This window comes from Alligator mississippiensis, chromosome 2 (assembly GCF_030867095.1).
Source record: "Alligator mississippiensis isolate rAllMis1 chromosome 2, rAllMis1, whole genome shotgun sequence".
Classification (NCBI taxonomy): domain Eukaryota; kingdom Metazoa; phylum Chordata; order Crocodylia; family Alligatoridae; genus Alligator; species Alligator mississippiensis.
Window position 1 is genome coordinate 184,134,606 of NC_081825.1, and position 24,512 is coordinate 184,159,117.

The 24,512-nt window shown below is 46.8% G+C and overlaps 1 protein-coding gene across 2 annotated transcripts in view; it reads left to right on the top strand.

The window, feature by feature from the left end:
- CD151 (CD151 molecule (Raph blood group)) overlaps positions 1-24,512 on the top strand; it is a 53,321-nt gene that overhangs the window by 21,509 nt on the left and 7,300 nt on the right. The window contains exons 2-7 of one of the 2 annotated variants that reach the window (XM_014604243.3): positions 1,789-1,897; positions 8,611-8,714; positions 9,830-10,021; positions 14,939-15,013; positions 17,641-17,745; positions 19,442-19,597. In XM_014604243.3, the coding sequence (XP_014459729.1) occupies positions 8,631-8,714; positions 9,830-10,021; positions 14,939-15,013; positions 17,641-17,745; positions 19,442-19,597 (612 nt within the window). In that variant the 5' untranslated portion in view covers positions 1,789-1,897; positions 8,611-8,630. The remainder of the gene's footprint in view (positions 1-1,788; positions 1,898-8,610; positions 8,715-9,829; positions 10,022-14,938; positions 15,014-17,640; positions 17,746-19,441; positions 19,598-24,512) is intronic. The other variant, XM_006265155.4, reaches the window with a different exon arrangement.

Genomic DNA, 24,512 nt, shown 5'->3' on the forward strand with positions numbered 1-24,512 from the left:
CTATAGGAGGACCTCAACACGGGGCTTTCTTTCCCTATATATTTTAGACATTTCTTCAGTGGTCATCTTGATTGTTGCTGAGGGCAGCCTCAAGAAAGGGGGAACATCTTTGAGGTGTTTCATTTTAAAGCATTTCCTGAAACATCTGTACTTTCCAGCAATCCTCCAGCGTTCCACAGTGCTCCGCTCCCCAATCCCCTCCTCGCCTGTGTCCTTGGCTGACCAAGAGACATGCAGCGATTCCCACTTTCCAGCCCCTTGGCTAGACAGCACAGGCATTGCATGGCTTCACAGCCAGTTTGAAGTGCTTGTTGGGAATGAGGATTTTGAAGGACTCTGGGATTTGAAACACTCCAAATATGTGTTGGTTCCTGCCTTCCCAGTGTGTAATGTAATGGGGACAGATCTAACCTAGATAGGTCTACCAGCAACCCTTCCTAATGTGGATGCAACTTATACCAGGCCAAAAAGTGTTTTTGCTGATATAACTTACAACAGTTTGACCAAAATAAGCTGTTACTTTCAGAGGCACCTTTATCCTGGTTTAATTGTGCCTTTGCTAAGGCTTTGGCCAGTAAAGAAATGTCACAAAAAAAGCCTGATAATCTTTAACTGACCTTACTATGTACTGGAAAAAGTTTCTAGTGTAGATCTAGCCTAATATGTACAAGACCTTGAGGGAGGTAGGGTGGTGCATGTGTTGTACACATAGGAAACTGAGTAGATCAAGTGACTTGCTCTAGGTTTTCAAGGGAATCAGTGGCAGGGAATTGGACAAGGGTCTTTTCAATTCCTGTTTTGTGGTTCAACCCTCAAACCATCTTTACACAAGCAGCATGCAGCTCTGGGACCTTGAATGGTCATTTAACCTGTCCGTGCCTCAATTCCTGTCTGTGAAACAAAGATGCTGCTGCTGCTTTTTTCAGCCATGTCTACTTAAGCCTGCAAGCTCTTTATGGCAAGGGCTGCCTCTGACTATGTGCAGGTACATCACCTAAAAGAACTGCCTCTTAACCAGGGCACTCTGGCACCCAGAGGTGTCTGTCACAAGATCTTTTTAGTAGTGCTGCTCAATATTAGTATTGTTAGGTGTGCAGGCCCCTTGCACATGATTCACAAGATAAACCCAGAGATTTCAAACAAGGATCCATGTTATCCAAAACACTCTGACCTGTTGTGGTCTTGCTGAGTTATCTGTGACAAAAGAATTGCTTTATTTTTCGGTAGTCAAGAAACAAGTGAAGGCTAAGAGCTGGCATTTTCTGAGGGGTGCCTTGAGTCTAACAAGGAGTGACTTGAAGTCTAAAAGGTAGAGAGCCACTAGTACACCTATTGTAATGCAATAATTCCTTATCTCAAGACCTGCCTTTGTTGTGTGAATAAGCGCCATCACCCCCTCTTCCCCTTTAGATGTAGAATGGATTTTTATTGCTGTTCATTGGGAAAACTGTTGGACTAAGTAATCTGTAGTGTAGCAGTGCTTTTAGCCAGAGGGGCCTCTGCCACCAGCCATTTTTTCAATCAATGAAGCAAAACGTTTTCTATTAGGAAGCTCATCTCTAGTTAATATATTTATGTCCCTGTAAATGCACCCACACAGCATAGCTAGCTATTTTCCGGCCATTTGCTAGTTCATTCATAATTCTCTGTGTGATAGGGGAACCTGCTGTAAACATTTCTTTTAATAGGCAGTTGTTATAGTTCTGTTTTCCCCCCTTGGTGCCTGAAATCAAATATAATTGTGTGAGTTTAGTGCTGCTGTTCTTAAATCTTCTTCTCCAATTTCAGGAAGGGTTTAAAAAACAGTTCCGATTCAAAGAGCAACAGTCAGTAGAAGGACTCCTTTTTCCTTCAAGGAAGATTGGAGGAGCACCCCCCCTGAGGCTCATTTTTCAAGGTAATCAGGTGCCAAGCAGTGGGAGTGAGGTGCCTGGATCCTTTGGAGTGTATGGGCCTGAACATCTGGAGTCATCTGTAGCAGTCCCGTTTGAAGAAGTATGCTGCCTACACCCCAAAGATATAGAAGAAAGATATGGGTGCCTAGCACCACTCAGGATCTTCACTTTACATCCTGCATGAGCTTGATATTCATTAAAATGCATCATTCCTTTGTCATTCTCTCCCATCTGAAGACCTGCATTGCTTCCTACAGGGCAGTCTGAATGGCCTCTTGCAGGGGGTAAACCCACCCTGTCTGATGTAAGGGGAAAACATTCGCTACATGGATCTAGAGAGAAGGATGTACTTCCCTGAATAGTTTTCTCTGTTAGTCATTAAGCACACAGGGGCAGCCTGTCCCATAAACGTTGTTCCCAGCTAGGAGGGATAGATCAAACAGGAAACAGCAGTGATTGCTCTGTAATTCATGCAAAGGCGGTAGCCCATGAATCATTGGACTTCATAAACCTGCAGCTGTTCCCTGCCAGCTCTCTGGAAACAGAGCAGAAGCCTTTTGTGTGCTGTTATAGCTCCCCTCCTCCAAGAAGCAAAGCTTCCTTCTGCAGGGTTGTGTAGAAAGCTCGTAGGTGGGCTTCTACAGGGGCTTCTGTGTAAGAACAGAGGAAAACTTATTTTAGGCCTCACGCAGTGGCAGAGGGTTTTGGTGCAGAGGATGTGCCAGATATCACCTTTCCCCAAGGGTCATTTGGACGTTAGGATGTCTATTCCATCCCCCATCCCTTCCTCAGTGAGATTCTGCCGAGTCTGGCATCTCCCAGGTCTCGGTTAAGAGGTGTAAATCAATATGGAGCTAAGCTGCTTTATACCAACTGGAGTTCTGCACCAGGGTGGAGCTATTGAAATGCTGTTGCTGGGTGGCTTTTTCTAATGCTGTAACTTTCCCTGGTCTTCAGTGAAGATGTCATTAAAACCCTGGGGGTGGGGGAAGGGAAAGCACCATCATCCAGCTATACTGGGTTAAATATATATCTGATCCTACTGACCGTATGAGGAACGGATGCATTGTTCAAAATGTATGGGCATGAATTGGCCAGTGGAAATATAATGCTTTATATCAGCTGAAGATCTGGCCCATGGCAGTATCCTATGAATAGAGAACGGGAGGCTTTTGCTTGTTTCTCATCACTAGTATTAGAATAACATTGGGAGGCTCCCACCAAGAATGGTGCTCCATTGTTTGCAGGCCTGTACAAACACATGCTGAGAGACCTACCTTGTCCCAAGGGGGTTATAGTCTAAACAGATAAGACAAAGAATGGAAGAGGAAATGGAATAATTAAGCATATCTTTTCCAAGGTCTTATGGAAAGGAATGGTCATGTCAGAGGCGAGGAGAGAATACCCTCTTCTAATTCCCTTTCAGCACCTTATGCGCTACCCTGTGTTTTCCCCGCTTTCCTACTTGGGCTGATCTCTCCCAGTAATGTCAAGTCCTGAGATAGCCAAGTGACTCTTGGGATGGGAGGGGAAAGGCCTGCTTCACTTTCCCTGATTGTTTTAGCATTGATATATATTCCCGTGTGTAGCCTTACATTGCGTGCATTGGTTGGGAGCATCTTGCTCTATCTGTTGGGAATCTTTTACTCCCAAAGCTCAGAGTGGGGAAAGGGCACTTGCCCTGTGCCTTGTCTACAGAGCAGATCAGCGCTATTGGTATTAGTTTCCATTCCCTAGGTGTTACCCTTGCAGGTCTGGGCTGGGGCATGTGGGTAGGGCAGTGCATAGGAGTTTGTCCTGTTGCTATGCTTTTATGCAAGAACAAAGATGCAGGGGCTGTGACTTCCTTTCTCTGAGCATTAAATTAACAGGGAACCTCTCTGCACATTATAAACCTGTTCAGAACATATGGCGCCACCAGCATCCACTCCCCCGTGCTTTTGCTCAACAGTGTAGTAATTAATCTTATTCGGAGCATCAGCAGAGTTGTATGAAAGCCAGGAGCCTCCCGGTTAGTTGCCTTGATAGATATTGTCATCTTGGAGCTATTCCTTTCCCAAGTGAAATGATTCTGTGTGGTGCTGTCGGATCCTAATCTGAAGGAAAACGTCTTCCTGTGAAACCGGGCAGAAACACAGGCTTGGATGGATCAGCTCTAGGATAGAGCACATTCCCACCCCTGCATTCCTGTGGGTTTGATGTACTGGTTTCTTAAAGCACTGGCTCAATTTGGGTGTGGGTAGGCTGGAGAGAACCAAAGGGGATTGTCTCCCTGTAAATAAAATGCAGTTACATATCTGAGGGGGTGACTGCCATTCCTCACCCGCCTCCAGTAGAGAGCCAGACTGCAGGGGCAGTCGAGGGATGCAGAGACAGTCAGGACATTGATTGAGTGTCCCATGTACTAACTGACAGATATGGTGACTGCAGCCAATACCTTGAATGGCAGCCAGTGCAGGGGTCAGGTAGCCCTGCTGGGTCCACCTGGGTTAGGGGGTGACCAGTTTCATGGTGATTTTAGTAGTAGCCCTAAGTATAGCATAGCGTACCAGCCTGAGCGTGAAGGTGTGGAGCGGGAAGGCTTTTACTAGGGGTGCACTGATAAAGATTTCTTGGCTGATACCAGTAGCCAATTATTAACCAACCATATCAGCCAATGCCAATGTGATTAGCCAATATTTAGTAATAATGCAAGGTATTTTAAACTAGTGACCTAAATAAATCTTTTTTTCCTGGTGGACTCTAGCAGCCTCTGGCGTCACATGTATCAGCATCCCAGTGCTTAAAATTGGAAGTGGGGGTACTTAAACTAAAGCTTGTTGAATGAGCTTTAGTTCAAGTGCTGCTACCACCATTTTTTAAGCCCAGGGATGCTTTTAAGTGGAGCAGTGCTGAGTGGGAGCAGATGTGGGTTGTCCACTGTGGGCTTGTGAATCTCCATCCTGTTGTCTTTTCCCTAGAAGCTCTGTGCTGGCCATGCGCCCCCTGCCCACCTGGTAGTGGGGGAGCGCAACTCCCCACCCCCACTGCTGATAGGTGGGCAGGGGGCGCACGGCTGGTGCAGGGCTCCCGAGGGAAAGACAGCAGAGCAGAAAGCCCTGAGTCCACAACAAGCAGTCTGCATCTACCCTGCACACAAATCTGTGGGGGCATATGCCCCCTGCAATGCCTCCTTTTGAGGGTGCATGCAGCTGTTGGGGAGCTGCCCCCCCCCCCCGGACAAGGCGCCCATGGCTCTGTACTACTCCTTGCCATGGCCCTGGGTCCCATGCACCACCCTGGCTGGGAAGCGCCCCAGACCCTGCCCCACTCCCTCCCTCACCATTGGGGCCTCCATCTGCCCCCCCCCCCGCTTCCTTCCCCCATGCCCTTTCCCGTTCCACAGACTTACCTGCACGGAGTTGCTCTTCATGCTGCCCAGCTGTATACCTGGCCATGCGCATACATGCAGCTGCACACATACACGTGGGCCCCGTGTCCTGCTCCTGGCAACCCCAAGCAGGACCTCTTGCAGGCTAGAATGTTGCCTGCCTGCAAGGGAAAACCTGCCATTTCCCGAGGGAGCCCAGGCATCTGGGGGCCCCAGCGCCACAGGGGGAGGGAACCCAGGTGTCCAGGGCTCTGGCCAGAAGGCATAATTATCAATAAGCATTATCAACTACAACGGCCAAAAAAAAGCTGATAGCCAGTAATATAATTTCCCTTTTTTTGGTGCTAATCCGATAGGCAACTGATATACCGGTGCACCTCTAGCTTTTACATTGCCTCTTAGGTGACTGTAAGTAAAATAGTTCTATAGCTACAGTGCTAATGAGCCTACGTTTAACTCTGTGCAAATGCAGCTATGCTGCCTTTACGCCGGGCATTAGTTGACTGCTACTGTCTGACACAGTAAGATCCCAGTGCAGGCACATACTTCTTATATGTAACTGCTAGGACCTAATTTAAGGCCCTGTTTCTACTGAGGGATTTTTTTTTTTGGTCCAACCACTCTCAGTCCAAGTCTGTGGCAAGCCTTGCATGGTGTGTCTTCAAAAGAGACTTCAACTTGCTTGTGGTTACACCGGTTTAAATTTCCAGGGTGTGGGGAAGCCCAAACTTGGGTTCCATAGGAAACTTTTCAGTTGCCCATCTCCCTGTTCCTTTGTTCGGGAGAAATCTTGCTGGTCTGAGCAGAGTGCAATATGTTCTGCACCAGACAGAGAGAAAGTGAGCTGCCAGCACCTCTTTTTGCTTGCTGTGAGGGGATGAAGGAAGGACCCTTAAGCTGGTAGGGAAAGTAAGGAGGGATGCTGATACCAATGCTCCAGGTGATATTTGGGGCAACTGATAGTGATCAGAATCTTGTGATGGAGCAAGAACCTCCGTTGGCATCAGTTGATCCCAGGGGAGTTAGGCTGACTCGCACCTTGTTGGCCGTGAGTTGTTTCTTATGTGAATAAAAGCCTGGAAAACCAATCTGATACAGCCCAATTGGTTTATTGATTAGAACTATAAAAGACCATAACCAATCGGTGATATAGAGTATGTGTTACCAATCCTGGATCTGTAGCAACACTGCAGCAGTTAAAATGGAGCCAGCTCAGCTCAACTGTTTTACAATCTCTTTTATTTCTAGCCCCTTTTTTTCAACATAGAGCTCTATGGACTTCATCTTACCCAAATCTACTTAAGTACCAGAATATCAGTATGAGGCACACACACCATTATAACTGGTAGCTGTCTGGCAATCTTAAAAATGGAAACATAATAGTGCACATCAATCTTCAGTAGTCGGTACAGAGAAGAAAACCATTACTAAATGAGTTTTAAAATATTTTGCAAACTTAAAAGCCGTACAGAATTTACCTGAGCTCACAAAGAAAGTGCTTAAACATCACAAGACTCTGGTTCCTAACTTAGCATAACACTGAAAATGCCTTTACCCTTTTAAACATGCAAATAAAAATAAGTACCTGAACATATATCATTGGTTAACTTAATGGTGTGCATTTTTAGTTGTTTTAAACAACAATCTGCGGCAGATTCACCTCCCAGAGTCCCCAGTGAAGAGCATACCAAATCTCCAATGCCATGCAGGAGCTTTGACCACTATTGACTTGCAAATGCTTCCAAGTTCACGTGTGTCTTTAATGGCATTTTATAGCTAGTAGATAACGTGAAACCAGTTTGCATGTACCTCTCTCTCCTAGCATTGGTTATGATCGACTCCTAAGAACCAGAGCTGGCTCGGGGAAAGGGCCTAGATGACCTATAGAGAACTAGGTTGGTGCACAGAGTTGGAAAGAGAACCTACAATTAGCTATTGTGATTCATTGATCTAAGATATCATTTTTCAGGGATTTAGAAAAGAACTGGGTCTTTGAATGAGTAACACAGTTATTCAGAGTTGTAATATTAAGGGTTAAAAATATTAAGGGTTAAAAAATACCCTAGAGTTTTGGAAAGTTTATGAACCCATCTGCTTAAAGCAACCTATGTTAAATTATGACGGTCAGGAGGGATTTTCCCTGTGGATAAGTTATTCCATAAATGCAACTGGACAAGATAAAGGATTTACCTGATCTGATCTATCCATTCCTATGAGAAGGCTTAACACAAACAGAGGAAGACTAGGACACAGGCAGATATGGTTTGGTTTTGTTGGCACAGTAGTTTCTGCTGGAGGTGGTGGATTTTAGGGAAGGGCCAAGTCCTCTAGATGCTGGCTAGGATGAGATTATTTTAATCCTCCTGGGTACATCAGACATGCCTCTTCATGTCTATGAAATGTCTCTCCATTCCCTGACATTCCAGTGAAGTTGGTCCAGATTAATATAAATCTAAGATGCAGCTTGGAACAGGAGTAGGATTTAATTTCCTTAGTTTAAATAGGAAAAAATTGGGGTGGGGGTGGGTGGTTGGAGGCTGTGTCCATTTTTTCCCATAGGGGTAAATGTGTTTTGTCCCCCAGAAAGTGTGTAATCTAAAGCAGTGATCCTTAACCAGGGTGCCATGAGATCCTTCCAAGGGTGCCATGCAATGCTAGCACTGTTAGGTGTACAAACATGATTCATAAGACAAACCCAGAGATTTCAAATAGGAATCCATAGTGTTAAACATTCTGATCTATTGTGATTTTTCTTAGTTCTTTCCAAAAGAATTGCTCTGTTATTTTTCTGTAGTAAAAAAAAAAAGAATGAAAACTAAGGGCTAGCATTTTCTGAGGGGCCCCTCAAATCTGTTAAGGGGTTCCTGGAGTCTAAAAAAGATTAAGAACCACCAATCTAAAGATATGTCACAAGAAGTAGTGATAGGAAGAAAGAGAAGATAATGGAAAAAGCTAACTTGGTAAGGTCACATGGCTACACTATCTGTTTCTCATCCTGTCAGAAGTGCTAGAGGCACAAGAAGCTCTATTTTGAGGCCATTTGTAGTCTGATGATTCACTACAGTGGGGCAGGTCAGTGCTGTACCTTTGCAGAAAGCAATCAAGACTTGTGGTAGACCAACAAGATTTTTGCAAAAACAAAAAAAAAAAAAGGCTTTAATTGCAAGCTTGCTGGCACAAACACCCTTCATCAGGCATTGGAGAAAAGATTGTAAAAGTTCTTCTGAGTACCTTTGCAGAGGCTTTTAGGAGCTATGGGTGTATTCAGGCAGATGTTGATACTGCATGAGGGGGAAGCAGGGGAAAACTACCAGTCTTTCAAAATACCTTTTGTTGCTATTTCAGGGACCTGCTAAACCAGGAAGATGCGTGAGTACACTGAGAAGAAGGAGACATGTGGGACCATCTGTCTCAAGTATTTGCTCTTCATCTTCAACTTCTTCTTCTGGGTAAGATGCCTGTTCACTCTATCTATCCACTTGAGTGCCTCATACTTTACTGGGTGCCTCCATTGTTTCAGTGGTGGTAGCAAGATATATAGCACGTGGGAATTCCTAGCTCCAGCAACATCACTAGCAAAACACTTGCTGACTTCAGTGAGGCCAGGGTTTCACCATACGATCTGACTAGATGCATCATGGTGAAGTTAGGGGAAAGATTGTAACCTATCTGGCCAGCAGTAGGCCCTGAAACTATTGGGTATGGACAATGCAGTGGCCTGCAAAGCTACTGCTTACCCAGTTGAGCAAGCGACTATTCTTCTTCTCTAGAAGACTATACATTTTCTCCAGGAGCACCTGTGGCCAAGGAGCTCTGTCACACCAATAGGAGGGCATCTCAAATGCTGATAGTAGAATGAAGATGGCTAGGCTACCCATGGGGGTACTCCTTGTGACTGTTTCTAAACTAAAGTTTTCCTTCTTGAGTTAATTGATGGCCAGGACATTGACCTAGAGGTAATCTATAAATGTTTGTTGTCTGAAACAAACAATTTGAGCGTCCATACAAAGGAATGAAGTGGCTGAAGTTAATTCCTGTATTGTCATATTTCTGTGCTCATGTCCAGTCTGAATTCCCACTTCTGATGATCTTTCATTTTTCCACTGTTGCCTGGTCCAGGAGGGAAGGAACTAGGTACCGTGGCCATTTAGAAGTAGTCGGGATTGCTCCTTGATCAGCCAGCAGGGGTGCAAAGCTCTGCTGCTTCATACCCTGCTTAGCTGGATGGTTTTTTGAGTCCCTATGCAAAAGCCAGGTTAAGTTTGGAAAGGCGTAACACAATGCATATGTGGCAGACAGATCCCCCAGATAGTGACATCCTTTTCCAGTTTGAACATTAAGCTCAGACTCTGCTGGCTTCCCTACCCAGGACCTGGGGAAGAGAGAAAGAGTCTGCTCATTTAAGGACCTGGTCCAACGCTGCTTGAACTGTGCCAGGAGCCTTTATGTTGACTTAAATAAGCCCTTAGTGAATCTCCGCGAGGTGAGGTCTATTGCATGTTCTTGAGAAGGAGGAAGCTCCTACCTCAGATGCATCTCACCTGCTTGCCTCCTTTTTGTGAAGCTGGCAGGCGGTGCCGTGATGGCAGTGGGAATCTGGACCCTGGCAGAAAAGAGTGACTACATCAGCCTGCTGTCCTCCAACACGTACATGGCCACCGCCTACATCCTGGTAGTGGCTGGAGTTGTTGTCATGGTTACTGGTATCCTTGGTTGCTGTGCCACCTTCAAAGAGCGGCGAAACTTGCTGAGAGTGGTAGGTTTTCTCCTTTCTCTTGGACAATGCTGGGTGCAGAGCCTCTTGCTTGTGTTTAAATTGCCTTTGGGGTCCTTGTGAAGAAGTATTCCAGCTGTTCCCGACACCACCGGCACTATTGCCTTCCCTCTCTAAGGTGGGTTGCCACATTCAGAGAACTGTCTTTCCTTTTATTCTGTCATATGCAAAGAACATGTTTATTGTAGCATGATTGTTGTTGTCATATCCTATTATAATACAGGTTTCCCTTGCTTTATGCTGTACATGCATTCCTGGAAAATGATGCATAACTCGAATTTACACAAAGGAAACACAATGTAACAAATAGGGATACGTTCCAAGACCATGAGGATACTGACCCTCAGGCCCATTTCTACTACTTTTACAAGACAATTTTGGTACTCACCAACAGCAGACAGTACACACAGGCACAGGGTGGTGGTGAATGTTACCATAATGGGGATGACAACTACAGAAACACGTGTTGCAGACAACTAGCAAGGCACACAGATCCACACGGGAGACTATATTTTGGTGCATGTCACTCCCACAGAGCAGCTGACTGCGGGCTTCCACCACACCGATTGCATAAGAGTGAATTTACTTCGTGTGTAACAAATTTTTGGTATAAAAAAGGTCATCGCATAAGAGCAAATTTGCACATACAGAACCTGCATAAAGCGAGGGAAACCTGTATTTTCATGGGCCTTCTAAATATTTTTGGAACAAAGGAGGAATCCCTGGGATGGTCAAAAAATGGGATTTTATTTTTCCCCTGAAGCTTTCCAATTTTTTTTTATCAAATTGTTAAAAACAAACATTCTCTCTCTTGTTTTTTAATTTACCCCTCACCCACTGGAAAAGAGAGGAATCTGATCCCACTCTCTCCAAATCAAAATGAAAACAATTTGTTTTTGGTTCGTCAACCATCAAAACAATTTTCCACTGGCACTTTTTATTTTTCTCCTCTCAATTTTTTTTTAATTCACAAAAACCCCCCAACAATAACAACAACAAAAACTCTCCCTTCCCTTCAATATGTCAAACTGAAACACTTTTAAGTGTTTTGCAGTTTTTTTATTTGGTAACCAGCGCTAGAAATCTAATTCTCTCTCCCTCCTCAAATACGTTTGGAGCGTGGCAGCATTTCTTTAAGTATCCCAGCTGCAGTGGCAAGTGCAGTGAGTGAAATAACAATTAATGGCCTTTTGCTTTCAGAGTAACAAAGAGGGACTCTTCAGCTGTGTCTCAGACAGTCCTTCAGCTTTGCAAACTGCTGCTGGTCCGATTGTCCCCTCTCCGTGCCTTTGTCCTTGTGAAGTGGAGAGCTGGAGGGGGAGAAACGGGCAGTGAGCAATGCAGACTGACTACTCATACTCGCTTGGTAACCTGAGAGACCTCATGGGAAGTAGAGTGGGAGCGAGGACGAAAATGAGGAAGCAGAGAAAATTGCTGCCACAGAGCATGCTGAGCCCTTTCTTAGTTCAGATGCACTTGGTGCTGGCCCTTGCACTTGGCTCTGTAGTGGGCAGTATTTGGTTCTGGGTCCTAGCAGTTCATTTTGGCACTAAGCACAATTACTCACTATGCTAAAGAGCTCTCCCTTTGTGTCTTTTTCTCCATCAGAAGTTACATGCAGAAATCGGGTGGGTTTTCTTTGTTACATTCTGCCACAGAAAACTAATAATTGTCTCATGAGAACAAAAGGTCATTCTCTCTTTTCTTTTCCTGCTCAGAGTGGCTGGCTGTGACAGATCTATTGTCTCTCTTAGTTTGGACTCTGGTTTAGTTGGTATTAAGTAATCCACACAAGAAATACATTTGTGCTTAGCAGGGCTGAACTGGTCTGCTTGGGAGCCCTTGCCAGCTTTTAGCTCAGCCAGTAATCCTGACAGTCTCATAACAAATGCCATTGTGTCTGTGCCAGGCTGTCCCAGTTTCTCTCTGTATCAGAGAGAGGGACACGCCATAATGGGGAGATTGGCATAGAATGTCCTGAGACTTTTGACATTTCAGATCAGGATATATGTGCATGTGTTTGGGTTTGATTCCTCAGAAAAATTATATTTTTATATGCCTTTGAGCTTTAGCAATAGCTTCAGGTGGTAATTCTCAACCAAGGTGCCACAGCACCCTAGGGTGCCATGCAATTCTTTTACAGGGGCTGTGGAGTGCTGCATGATGTTAGCACTGTTAAGTGTGCAAACACCTACACACATGATTCACAAGATAGACCCAGAGATTTCAAATAGGAATCCAGACTGCCAAGGTCATTTTGACCTGTTGTGGTCTTTCTGAGTTCTTGGCAACAGAAGGATTGTTCTGTTGTGGGGTTTTTTTTAAGTAAAAAAAAAAAACAGGCAAAGGCTAAGAGATGGCACTTCTGGAGCAGTGCGTTGAGTGTCGTCTCATGGGAAGTAAGGAAGGGTGCTTGTGTCTAAAAAGTTTGAGAACTAGCTTCAGGCTGTCCACTCTTTCATTTCCTGTTACCTATTACCATGATATTTCTGTGCCAGCTATATTTTCCCTTCTCACATGCCTCCTTTCCAGCCCAAATTACTTGGCGAGGCCACAAGCTCTTGCAATTTCATAACCTTGTGTGAGTCCAGCTGTGCTTCTACAATCAGGATTAGGCCCATCATGTCACTAGGCCTGGATTGTTATTCACCTTGATTCAGAGTTTTGTCTGCTCCCCACTCCCCTCTCCCTCCCTCCCCGCTCAGATTTTAGACTAGTTTGGTCCCTAGCAGAAGCCAGAGCAGCCCAAAGGCCTATTTAAACTATAAGTTCAAAAGCAGCAGTCTTAGCACATCTGATTGAGAGAATTGTCTAATCATCAAGAATAGTCGACCACAGGGGTAACTCTGGTCAGACCTTTGCCCTGTAACATGCCCCCGTGCTACAGGCTACGAAAGGAGGAAGTGATGTAGTGTTGCCTGCCGGCAATCCCTCCTTGTTCCAGGGAAACTCTGGATAAGTCATCTTTTTGTCACCGTTTACATTGCTGAAAAGGTTTACAGCAAGAGACATCTACCCGAGACTCAGGGACTTGATCTGTATTTTGCCACTGATGTGCGTAGATTTTTTACAAGCCCATAAAGCAGCTGTAGGTCTTACAGCGGCCCTGAGACAAATGCAGAGCAACCCATAAAACCAGGAATCCCTAGGACAGTGGTTCACAGCCTTTTTTTTTGTATCTGGACCCATTTGTAAACATCCATGGCAGGTCCTAAAGCAGTGCCCCTCACTCCCAACCCACTGCCCCCTGCACCCATGCTCCAGCCCCCAGTGTTTGTGGGGGGAGGGGTGTGGAGGGGGGACAGGATATTCAAGCAGCCCTTCACAGGCTGGACTCTGCCAGCCTGCAAGGGAAAAGCCACCACTTTTCTCCTTTAAAGGAGAATCTGTTTTTAAAGTTTGTTTGCAACCCTTTCATATATTCTTGCGACCCGCTTTTGGGTCATGACCCACTGGTTGAGAAACACTGCCCTAGAAGATATCTCTTGGCCAGTAGAGCTGAGTATAAAGACCAGGTCTGTTTTTTCCAGCCCCAGACAGTCCTTGGATACTTACCTGGGAAAAGAGAGCTCAAGAAAGTAGTTTAGCCTTATTTATGTTACAACAGCACTGCGAGGTTATGATTAGGCCCAGGTTCCCATTGTGCAAGGTACTGTACACACACCACGTAAAAAGAGAGGCATCACTCCTTTTTCAAAGTAGACGAGACGTAACAGATGCATGAAAGAAACAAGCAGACAGCGTACCAGGGTGAAGGTGGAATAGCAATAACAACCAGATGCATTAGCATAGACAAGCTGATCGCACGGGCAGTAGATGTACTGACTTGTGTTTTTCAGAGGCCTTGTCATCCATAGCCTTCTCTAGGATTTCCTGCCACAGCTCTTCGGAGTGCTCTAATGAGCTGAGATGCTGTGGCACATGCCAGCTCCACCTCAATGCTTTTGACATGAGCACTAAAAATATCCCATGTGGAGAAAATAGATGAAGGAAAGAGAAACTTTCCAGTTCATTGGTTGTTTTTTCCCCTCTTGGCAAGATGATGTCAGAGAAGTGTTGCATAACTGGGCTCCGACAAAAGAAAGGACCCCTTTGATTGGGTGGGTTGCTTTCCTGTCATGCCCCTTTCAGCCTCCTGTTAGCGTGGAGCCCAGCCTTTCCTTATCCAGCTCTCCATCGGGTGACTCATTCCTGTGGTATGAATGGGTACCTTGTACAAGCATGTGCAGATCCTTCGCAGTGTTCAGCTGAGAGCTGCTTGGGGGAGAGTATGGGTCTGGGAGTGAATGTTTGAAATTGTATGCTCAGATTAAAGCCCGGCCTGCCGATAAAACCCAACTGTCCCTCCCGTGCAGCTGCTGAACTCTAGCACCGGTGACAGGAGAAATCTGATCCAATAGAAAGGAGTGGGCGTGCATGTCAGCAGTATTTTACTAGTGCCAAAGGGTGCCTGTTACCTGTGTCTTCCAGGCAAAGAGGCAGCCTGCTAGGAAGTGGAGATTTCCTTTAGCCAAAGGGTTTATAAAAAGCTTGGGAACCTGGTGAGGCAGAATTTAAAAATAAAATAAAATAAAAAAAATAATAAAGTTATGCACTGGCCACACTCTGAGATTTCATTACTGTTGCCCTCATTTTTCCTTCCTCCTCTGCTTTCAAACATATTGTATAAACCTCCTTGATGCTGCTTATCTTGAGTGGAGTTTGTAACATTTTGTCAGAGCTTAATCTGATATGATCCCAATCCCCAGGGAATCCTTTGAGAACAACTGCAATAAAGAAATAATAATGACACATGTTGCCCCTTTTTTGCCTTATAACTCTGAAGGGAGCTTCTAGGACCTCCCTTGTTCCCTCCCAGTGTCCTGCTCTGACAGGTGACATTTCACCCTTGTTTTGCAGTACTTCATATTGCTGCTGTGCATTTTCTTGCTGGAGATCATTGCTGGAATCCTGGCTTATATCTACTACCAGCAGGTAAGTGCAAATTAAACCAAAAGGCTCAAACCAGAGAGAGAGCGAGCGAGCTGCTAGTTATCACCTGTTTTGAGAGTAGGGCGATGGCACAGATGCCAGGGGTTTGGAGCCCCATGTCTTTTCAGACCCATGTTTCAGTGAGTATCTTTACTCTGTTCCCTCCATATACAAAATACAGCAGGTTATTTGACAAGGCATTCAGCTGTTGTGTGTATGTAGGAGACAGAGACATATTCCGCCCTTGCCTGCCCTCATTTGTGATGGTGTTATGAATCACTGGTTCTAGTAGAGACTATTGACCTGAGGCTTTTTCAGATATCTGTAAGGGTAACACAGGTAAGGGTTATTACAGTAGGGCCATCTAGTGTATTTGTGGAACAGAACCAGTCCTTGCCAAGCTAGGCAAGTTTGCCATAAAATGCCTGGATTGATATGGATGGTGAAAGGGCCAGTTGAAAAGTGTAGTCCTTCCAGCCATCAGTGTTCTCCCGGGGATCCATTTGTACAGCATTCAGCTAGCACAGCTGGGGGACAAACCAAGAAGACTACAGCTCCAAATACCGAAGGTCACAGCCTAGATTCCAGGGCAGTCGCAGATAACAGAGCTTTTAGTCTTCGTAAGTAGCAGATGGTTTCACAGGATCAGAGCAAGTCTAGGCAATGAGGAGTAAAGAGTCTAGGGAGCTGCCTCTGAAGGAGCTTGTTTGTCTTCTTTCTCCCAGCCAGTTGGAAAAGGCTTGGCTTCTGGGGAGGGCAAACTGTTGGAAATGGTGTGAGGTTTGTTTGCAAAACCAAATACACACTGCAGATAGGAGGAGGCATTTTCAGTGGTTGGATATTCATTGGAAGAGGAACTTCCATTTTGGTTCTGGGCACCCCTGCTTTGCCTTATCAACAGCAGCATTGGCAAGAATAAAATTGACAGTGTCTCCATATTTTGATATGGAAGGATCACCCCATGGAAGCCATGCTCCATCTGGACCTGAGCAAGGACTAAAGTAAGCTGTGGCAATGGAGGATATGTAGACACCTCTCAGCTCAAGCTGGAGCATGGTTTATTCAGAGCTGTGGTCCCAGGCAGCTTTGGAGATCATCTGGGGACATGTTTGGCTCACCGGTCAACATGCTTATCTCTTCTGTCTTGTATAAACTCCTCTGCTTTCCTGAGCTCAGGCTGCTTCCTCTTTTTGCTGTTGCTTTCCCCTTGCTGTTTGTGGCCAGTGCTTCTGGGTGTCTAAACCATGTGTTTCTTTGCTGTCTCTGTTCCATGCTGCAGTTCTTCCCCGTGAGCCCGCAGGTAACTGCTTGTCTGCTGTTAAATACTTCTGCTAATGAACTCTCTCTCTCTTTATTTGCCTTTGGTGCCAACCAGCTGCTGAACTTTTCCCCTTGTCTTTATTGCACTAAGTACTTTGCGCTTCTCTTGAGCCCTCCAGCCCAGGATCTCAAAGCCCTTTGCAAATGTTAATGAGTGAAGCCTCACGTCATCTCTGTACGGTAGGTGTTGTCCCCTGTGGTACTGATGGGATTGGAGAATCACTGCTACCTTCATCAGATTTAAAGGAGGGGGTGAAAAGAATTCAGAACTTGTGCCACCCCCCGCTCCCCCGGCTTCCTCTCCCTGGTCTGGTGGGACCAGAATTTCCTTTCCTGTATTTCATTTGACAATTCTTGCTGATCTCTAAGAAATAGAGATGTATGGAGAAGCTTTTTTCCTGTCAGTCAAACTTGTTTCCTTCTGCTGCCTGGTTCATTCAGTGACCTCCATCCATCCACAAGAGATTTGTGATTTCCCATATACAGGTTGTGGCATTGTTTCTGAATGAACCAGGAAGAGGGGGTGGCTGATATGAAAGAAGGTAGCTCTTAGTTATACTTTGGTTGCCAAGTGAGATGGGCAAGGAAATACAGGGGAAAAAATGCAAGTGGGTCTTTGGAGCATCAGCCGAATAGATGAAAGGATGAGTTTGCAGACAAGTTTCTCTGTGTCAGCAGCTTAGGCTCCAGATGTCAACCCTTCTATCTCTGTGCAGTGTTCTTCTTGCCCGGTGAATGCATTGCTAAGATTTAGAAAGACGTCCAAAGTCTTAAAATCATGCTCTCAGTCATCTTGTGCAGCTTCCTTTCAGCTGTTGATACAAGACGCTTGGAGACTGTCACTTCAACCCAGCCTGCTCAGGTCTCTGAATCTATAATGCAGTGCTTCTGGCCGGAGCACTTTGGCCTCTGGTTCCAGAAATGTGAAATCTCTGAGGCATATTGAGTCCTATTTTGGTGCAGGCCTGTCCATCTTGACAGTATCCCTTTAAATATGGTAGTTGTTGCAGTGAGCTATGTTACAGGCTGACAGATTTGGCCCAACAAGAGACCTTTGCAGTAATGAAGAAATTAAAACTGGGGAGAGGAGGGGGAATAGTATTTAAAGGGCCAGGAGGCTAAAATAAGCTCATGCATTCTGGAAACCAGCCCAATCTACACTGAAAGAGGAAAACTTCAAGGAGCTCCTACTGGGCTTTCTGCTGCCCTCTCAGGAGTGAAGGTGCTAGGAAATGTCAAAAGGTCTGGGTGGCACTGAGGAGGGAGGTATGTTTGCTTCATGGTCTTATCCCACTGCTCCTTCTGTTTAGTTGAGTATGGAGTTGAAGCAAAACCTGAAGGACACCATGACCCAGAAGTACCGGAAGGAAGAAGAGGAGAGTGTGACCAGCGCAGTGGACAAACTGCAGCAGGAGGTAGGCCCCCAAGGTCAAGATCAAAGGTCTCTTTCACCCTATCTGTCTATCAGGCTAGCATGGTTAACATACACTAGTTTTTGTAGCCAGCTGTGCACTAGGGAGCACTGTGGCCAGCATCCTGTCTAGCTATGCTTGACTCCCCACTCTGAATGACCATGTACCATTTACAGGTAGGACAACTGAGGGTGGTTTTCAGCGTGGGGCTCAAACTTGCATCCCCAGAGCTGTGGCATTGTTAGTGCTCTGCCACTATGCTCCTTTAGGCCTTCAAGACAGGTAGAAAATTAAGCTAAGGGGGGAGCTATAAAAATATCATTCTAAGGTGATGAGCTCTTGTCAATGAAAATATGTTTCCCACTTCCCCCAATTCCCAACGGGATGGGTAGGGCACTGGGCCAAGGGTATGCCAAGTTGTTTGCAGGCATGTGTAAGGACTTTTGTGTGCGGATGTTGGCTGCACAATCAATCAGATTGCTGTAAGGGAGATGATGATATTTGCATCATTCACAGAATTAGCTGATGCTGGCTAATGAACATTGATATCTGCTTCTGCCTCCAAGATGCGAGCAGTAGGCTGTGAGGAGGAGAACGGTGTTAATTAAGCTTCCCAGTACCCCAGAGAGTTAGATATAACAAATGAAAGGCCTTGTTGCTTGTTACTGTGGTACCAGACAGTGCTGAAGGATTGAAATAACTAAGTGATATGAAGGACCTCATTCCTGACAACTTCATAGTCCTTATAAATTATCCTCCAGTCCCCTCAGCTCTTCCTACTCATATACTCATATTAAAACCAAATTTACCTTCACCACTATAGGAAGCCGGTGTTCCAGTATCTGACACTCGCTTCTCTTCTGGTAAATGAACCTTGGAGATGCAGGAGCACTGAAGTCAGGGAGAAGTCCTGAATCCTGCACTGGCCATTTTCTCACTTTCCAAGAAGTGTGTGTATTTTAGTGTTTTGACATCTGCTGTTTCCATTTTAGTTTGAAACCCAGGAAACTATAGCTTAGGTCACAAGGAGATAAATGCCCAATTTTCTACCATCGAAGCATTGCTGCTTGTAAATTAAAAATGATAACTGGCACATCTTCTATCACCTCTTCTCTGAGGATCTCAGCTACATAAAAATGCTGAGTCAGGTATGACCAATGCTGGACTACAATTTTTCCATGTTTTACAGAGCCAAGGAGGGAGACACAGACCTTTATGGTCTGATGGCTTGAGCTTTATTCCCATGACAGACTGCTGGCTAGGACCCATACAGACAGTAAGCCCAGTCAGTCAACCACAACTTCCAGTGCCATGGGCTGTTGCCTATTGAGTAGTAGCATTTTGCAGAGGTCTGCAGTTTGATTCAACTTGATCATCTTCAGTACTTCCCCAATATTGTTGTTAAGGCCAGAAGTAGCTGCAGACATAAATCAACTGCTTCTGGTCCCGTATCCATACAGAACAGCAATTGCTACTGATCTCCCCACAGCTAAAAGGAAGATATTGCTGATGTTCAAACTTACACGTAAGTACGCCACTAATACAGATGCTAATACAATGCTGGCAGCTAGAATCGCTGTTTGATGATGTACTAGGGAAGGAGCTTCCAGCCAGGAGTTTGGGGTGGAGAAGATGGATGGAGAGAGGAAGGTGCTGTGCATTCTGGTACAGACTTTGCCTGTGCTTTGTGTATCTGCAGTTCAAGTGCTGTGGAAGCAATAACTATACAGACTGGAGTGACAGTCTCTGGATCAAATCTGCAGAATCCGGTGGGCGGAAAGTCCCTGACAGCTGCTGTAAGACAATAACAGATGCATGTGGCAAGAGAGACCATCCTTCCAATATCTACAAGGAGGTAAAGAGCAAGCTGACTCTGCAGTTGTAGCATGTCGCTGGGTCTATGATGCAAATTACTAGCAAACTTGTAGCTACTTAAGACTGGATCTAAACCCTGCTGAAGTCACTGGGATTTTTGACACTACCCTGTTCCCAATCCCAAAATCACGCCTCCAGGGGGGAAAGTGGCAGGATATAATTAACACTTTTGCACCAGGGTTCAGTACACCTTGACACCATCAGTAAGGGCTAGGTGTCTAATCATAGGGGTGGGCTGCGAGCGGCTGCAGTGCTGGGTGCCAGCCCCTGGGCGGGTGGGGGGACACTTTTCTTTGCGTCGGGAAGGAGCCCGGGGAAAGCTGAGTGCCCCGGGGGGGGGGTGGGGGGGGGGGAGCAGCCTCTCCCCCACCCTGTGGGCTCCAGGCTTGCCCATCGGGGCTGTGTGTGGCGACAGCAGTTGCGGCCCTGCTGCTTGCTGTGCTGGGCAGTGTTTGCCACCGCCGCCTGTGGGCTGCCCAGCTTGCAAGCTCCGGGCGGGCAGCAGCAGCCAACACTGCCCGGCACAGCAAGCGGGGGGGCCGCAGCTGTTGTTACTGACAGGCGAGCCCGGAGCCGGCGCAGGGCCCAGGCTGGCAGCAGGGCCAGGTTACAACCTGGTGCTGAGCACGGGGAAAAGCAGCCCCTCGCTTGCCCCATGGAGCCCCATGGGCCACTCGCAGCCCATGTGGGACTGTGTGTGCCTGCCCCAGACAGCCCTGTGTGGGCTGTGAGTGCCTGCAGCAGGGAGTGCTGCCCATGGGGTGGGCGAGGGGCCGCTTTTCCCCATGCTCAGCAGCAGCAGCTTCCCTGCCAGCGAGCAGGGGGTTGGGGCTGTGCGCTGCCCCCAGCCTGTACCATGGGGCTGGGGGGCACTGGGTGTGAGTAGGCGGGGAGCCAGCAGGAGCACAGGGCCCACACCAGTGTCCTGGGGCCAGAGCAGGGTGGCAGGAGCGTGGGGTCCCGGCCAGCAGGGGCTCTATGGAGCCGGGCCAGATCCCCGCTCCCCGTTGGTGCAGCCCAGCCTTGCTCCACAGACCCCTGTCAGCCTGCGCCCTGCTTTGGGCCCCACCGGTGCTGGCCCTGGGACATTGGTCCCAAGACATTGGGACATTGGTCCCAAGATGGTGACCAGGGGGCAGGCACCTGTCAAGGGGTGGGGCTACCCATGCAGCCCTCGACAGCCTGCCAAAACTGGGTAAGTGGCCCTCTGCCCGAAATAATTGCCCGCCCCTGGTCTAATCACAAGTTGCAAGCCAATGACCTGAGTAGGCATAGTCTGAATAATATAGGCAGTCTGTTTGCAGATGAGATCAATGAACTGAGCAAGAAGCGTGTTTAAAATTAGTCTAGAAATTGCTTTTCAGAACTCCATACCTAGAGGAGCATCTTGAAGAATCTTGTGCAGTATTCGCCAGTCACAGCTGCAGTGTAAGGAGCAGGTCTGGATGTTGCAGGGAGCTCATTTGTGGGGAACATGAAGTCAACAAAAAATGTGCATCAGGGACCGGGGAGGGAAACGTGGGGCTGGCCATAAAGCTTAATATTTTCTTACTTCCACGCGGGAGGCATGTCTGTGAGACTCACCTCATGCGAAACTTCTCAGTAGCAGTGATTCAAGTAGAATTTTCTCAGATCCTTAGATGGGAAGAGGGGCAGCTAGATAGAAGGATGGATGGGTTTGGCCTGTCTGATGTGAAGGAAAGAAATGGAATTTGGGAGAAAATGGGTTGTGTAGACGTCAAATTATTAGAGTGCTGACAGGCTACAGTTTGAGATAGAGTAAAGTAGTCTCTCTTTACTCTAGGCAGGCAAAGCAATTCCAAAAAAGTGAGCATGGAGGTGGGAAGCTAGGCACTCAGCCGCCTAATGCACATTAATACAGGATCTAGTATGGGTGCTGGATATACACGCATTTATTTTGGCATCATAAATGGATTTGCTCTGCCCCAGGTACTGTTCAGTGGCTTTAACGTGTTCTTTCTAGCCTGGTTTATTCATTAGTGAAGTCAGATTACAAATGTGTGGAGTGAGCTCTATGGCTGGCTGCTTGGAGAGCAGTAATTAGAGAAGTGGTGAATGCCAACTGGAGCCTTCTCCTTGTTTGCAACATCTCATCATGACAAGAAAGTACAGTAAACAAAAATGCAGCCCCTCTAAGGCAGATATTCTTCTCACAGAGGATGTTCTTTTGGCAGGACTCAGTGAGGATTAGGTAGTTTTAGGAGCATGACTAACGTTTGCAGATAAACCAACAGGATCAGACATACAAAGCTAACCTGCTGTTATGCCTTAGGGCATGAATTGTGATGGGTGGATCTGAGACTGGTTCAGAACAGTCCCTCCCTCCCTTAAAATTTGGGCTTCCATGAACAAGGAGATCCCTGGCTCTGGGTTGGTTGAATACAACTAAGTAGAGCCTTTTCCACATCTGGTGCTGGTCTTGATCAGGAAGTGGGGAGCAAAATCAAACAAATGATCAGTAGACCAGGAAGAAACACTGTGATAGCAGAAAGGTGCATCCTGCTGCAGCGATGGGTTAGTGGTCCAGGTGTCTGGTCATGATACACACAGCTGTAGACAGCTGTCCATCTGGCTGAGAGAGGGGGAGCCTGCAGGGAAAGCATGAGTCTAGATAGCTAGAGAGAGAAGGAGCATCGAAGAGGGAGGTGGGCTAGCTCTGAGGGAGGTCGCAGGGCAGCAGGGTTTAGCTCTGAAAGGAAAGAGTTCACAGAGGGCTGAGTTAACTCTGGGAGAGGAAGACATCACCCGGTGATAGGAAAGGGCCAATTTAGCTTAAAGGGGACAGAGAGCTTGTGGTGAGGCGTGATTTGTTACCTCTGAAGGGAGGAGGGTTGCCAACCCTCCAGGATTGCCCTGGAGTCTCCAGGAATTAGATATAAATCTCCAGGAGACTGCTGAGGGTCACCCAGGAGAGAAATGAAAGGGCATTCATTAAAATAAATATTAAATGTTGGATCTGATTTATACAGTAGTCCAGTAGGTTTTAAAATGTAATAGTCATGTGCATGCATGATGTAAAGGTAAATGTGCATGCATTTACCTTCCTGACATAAAGTCTGTGCATTGTAATCCATAACTATTATATGCAAGCATGTGGGTACATTCATGTTGTGTGTCATGGGAACATTGGCGTTCCAGAAACCTCCTGGAATAGATTCAAACTGAGCTGTGAGCCCTAGAGGAGAGTAGGAAACAGTGTGACCATGGGACAGTGTGATGGGTGAGGACAGGGAAAGAGGATAGTTCAGATGGGATTTTAGTGGGATTGAAGAAATGAGAGGTTTGGGTTGAAAAATAAATGGTTTAGAATCAGGGCTGCTGAGGATAGCTGCAAAACTTTATCTCAAGCCCCTGGAACTGGCAAGTCCCATGCCCTCCTTTCCCCAACCCCGGGGTTATTTGTTACACTACTCTCCCTTCATTTGTCGTGGTAGACTGTGAGACCTGTGGAACACGAGCCTTTCTGTCCTGCCTGGAAGGCACCTGGCACCTACACGGTGCTGTGCAATCTCTGTGTTAAATCCTCACCAGGGAAGATTCCACTTCGCTCGATTAAACTGCTTAATTATTTAAAGATACCTGTTCCAAAAACTAATGAACCTTCTTGCCGCTTTTCTGTGCCAAAAGCAACTTGGCAGGCCTGGGAAGGGAACAAGGCTGCCAGCCAAGGACACAATTACAAGATGGAGGCAGGCAGTGCTGCAACTTTCCAGGCCCACGCAGTGCCTCGTCACTTTATAAAGCAGGGGTAGGCAACGTTTTTTGGCTGGAGTGCCAAAAAAACCACAATGTCGACCTTGGAAGGTGCTGGAGTGCTGACATGCTGGAGCCCGGAGCAGCTGTTTGCAGCCACCCAGCTGCAGCCGGCCCGCGGAGCCTGGTCTGCTTGCAGCAGGGCTTGCAGCCACCCAGCCGCCTGCTGGGAGCAGCCTGGGCTCTGTGGCTGTCAGCAGCTGCTTAGAGCCCAGGCTGGCAGTGGTGTGCCAAGCAAAATAGCCTTGCATGCCTTGCTCGGCACACGTGCCGGGGGTTGCTGACCCCTGTTAAAGCATTGAGAGGAATTTTCTTAAATGGTGGCTGCGTTGTTAGAAGGCCTTGTGACTGGTCCCAGCTGCAGCTCCTTGGGGACCCAACACTGCTTCCTTCAACACTGAGTGTTGATGCAGTGTCCTCTCTAGGCAGATTCTAGCAATAATTAAATCTTTCTCTATGTATCTTGGAGAGAAACTTCCCTCTTGTTGACAGGTCTCGACTTGCCCACAACAGGCCTGTTTGAGCTTGTAAGAGCCTCAGCTAGCTCTGGCTGCAGGGCTGATGTCCTGCACTCTGTGAAGTGGCCTCACTCGCAGCCCCCCTGCCTAGCAAGGCTGCTGTCATGCTCAGAGGTCATTGCCTTATCAGCTGCCACTTGTAAGGCAACAACCTTGGCCCAGGCTGAGTTAACTACTCATTTTTGGAATGCTCCTAGACTCATCCCCCCTGACCCCATAGCATCTGCTGTCCATGTGTCTCATTCTGTATTCATAATAAAAATGGAAATGTAAGTTAAGAACATATGAAAAGCCATACTGGGTCAGACTGCAGGTCCACTTAGCCTAGTGTCCTGTCTCTCAGTGGCAAAGGATGCTAAGGGAAGGAGCAGTGGCATCATGAAGGGTGGGTGATCAGGGCACCAGGGTTGGGAGAATGGGGAAATAGAAGCAGCTGTACTGCCGGACTGGCCACCACCGTGCTGCCAGCAGTGCAGCCAGTGACACTGCCCTGCCTGTGTTTCAGTGTCACCTAGGTTGCTCAGGCATCACATTATGCCTCTGGAAAGGAGCATTTATGGCAGAGCCTACCAGATTGATTCATGTCCTTCCTGTCTCCCTCCA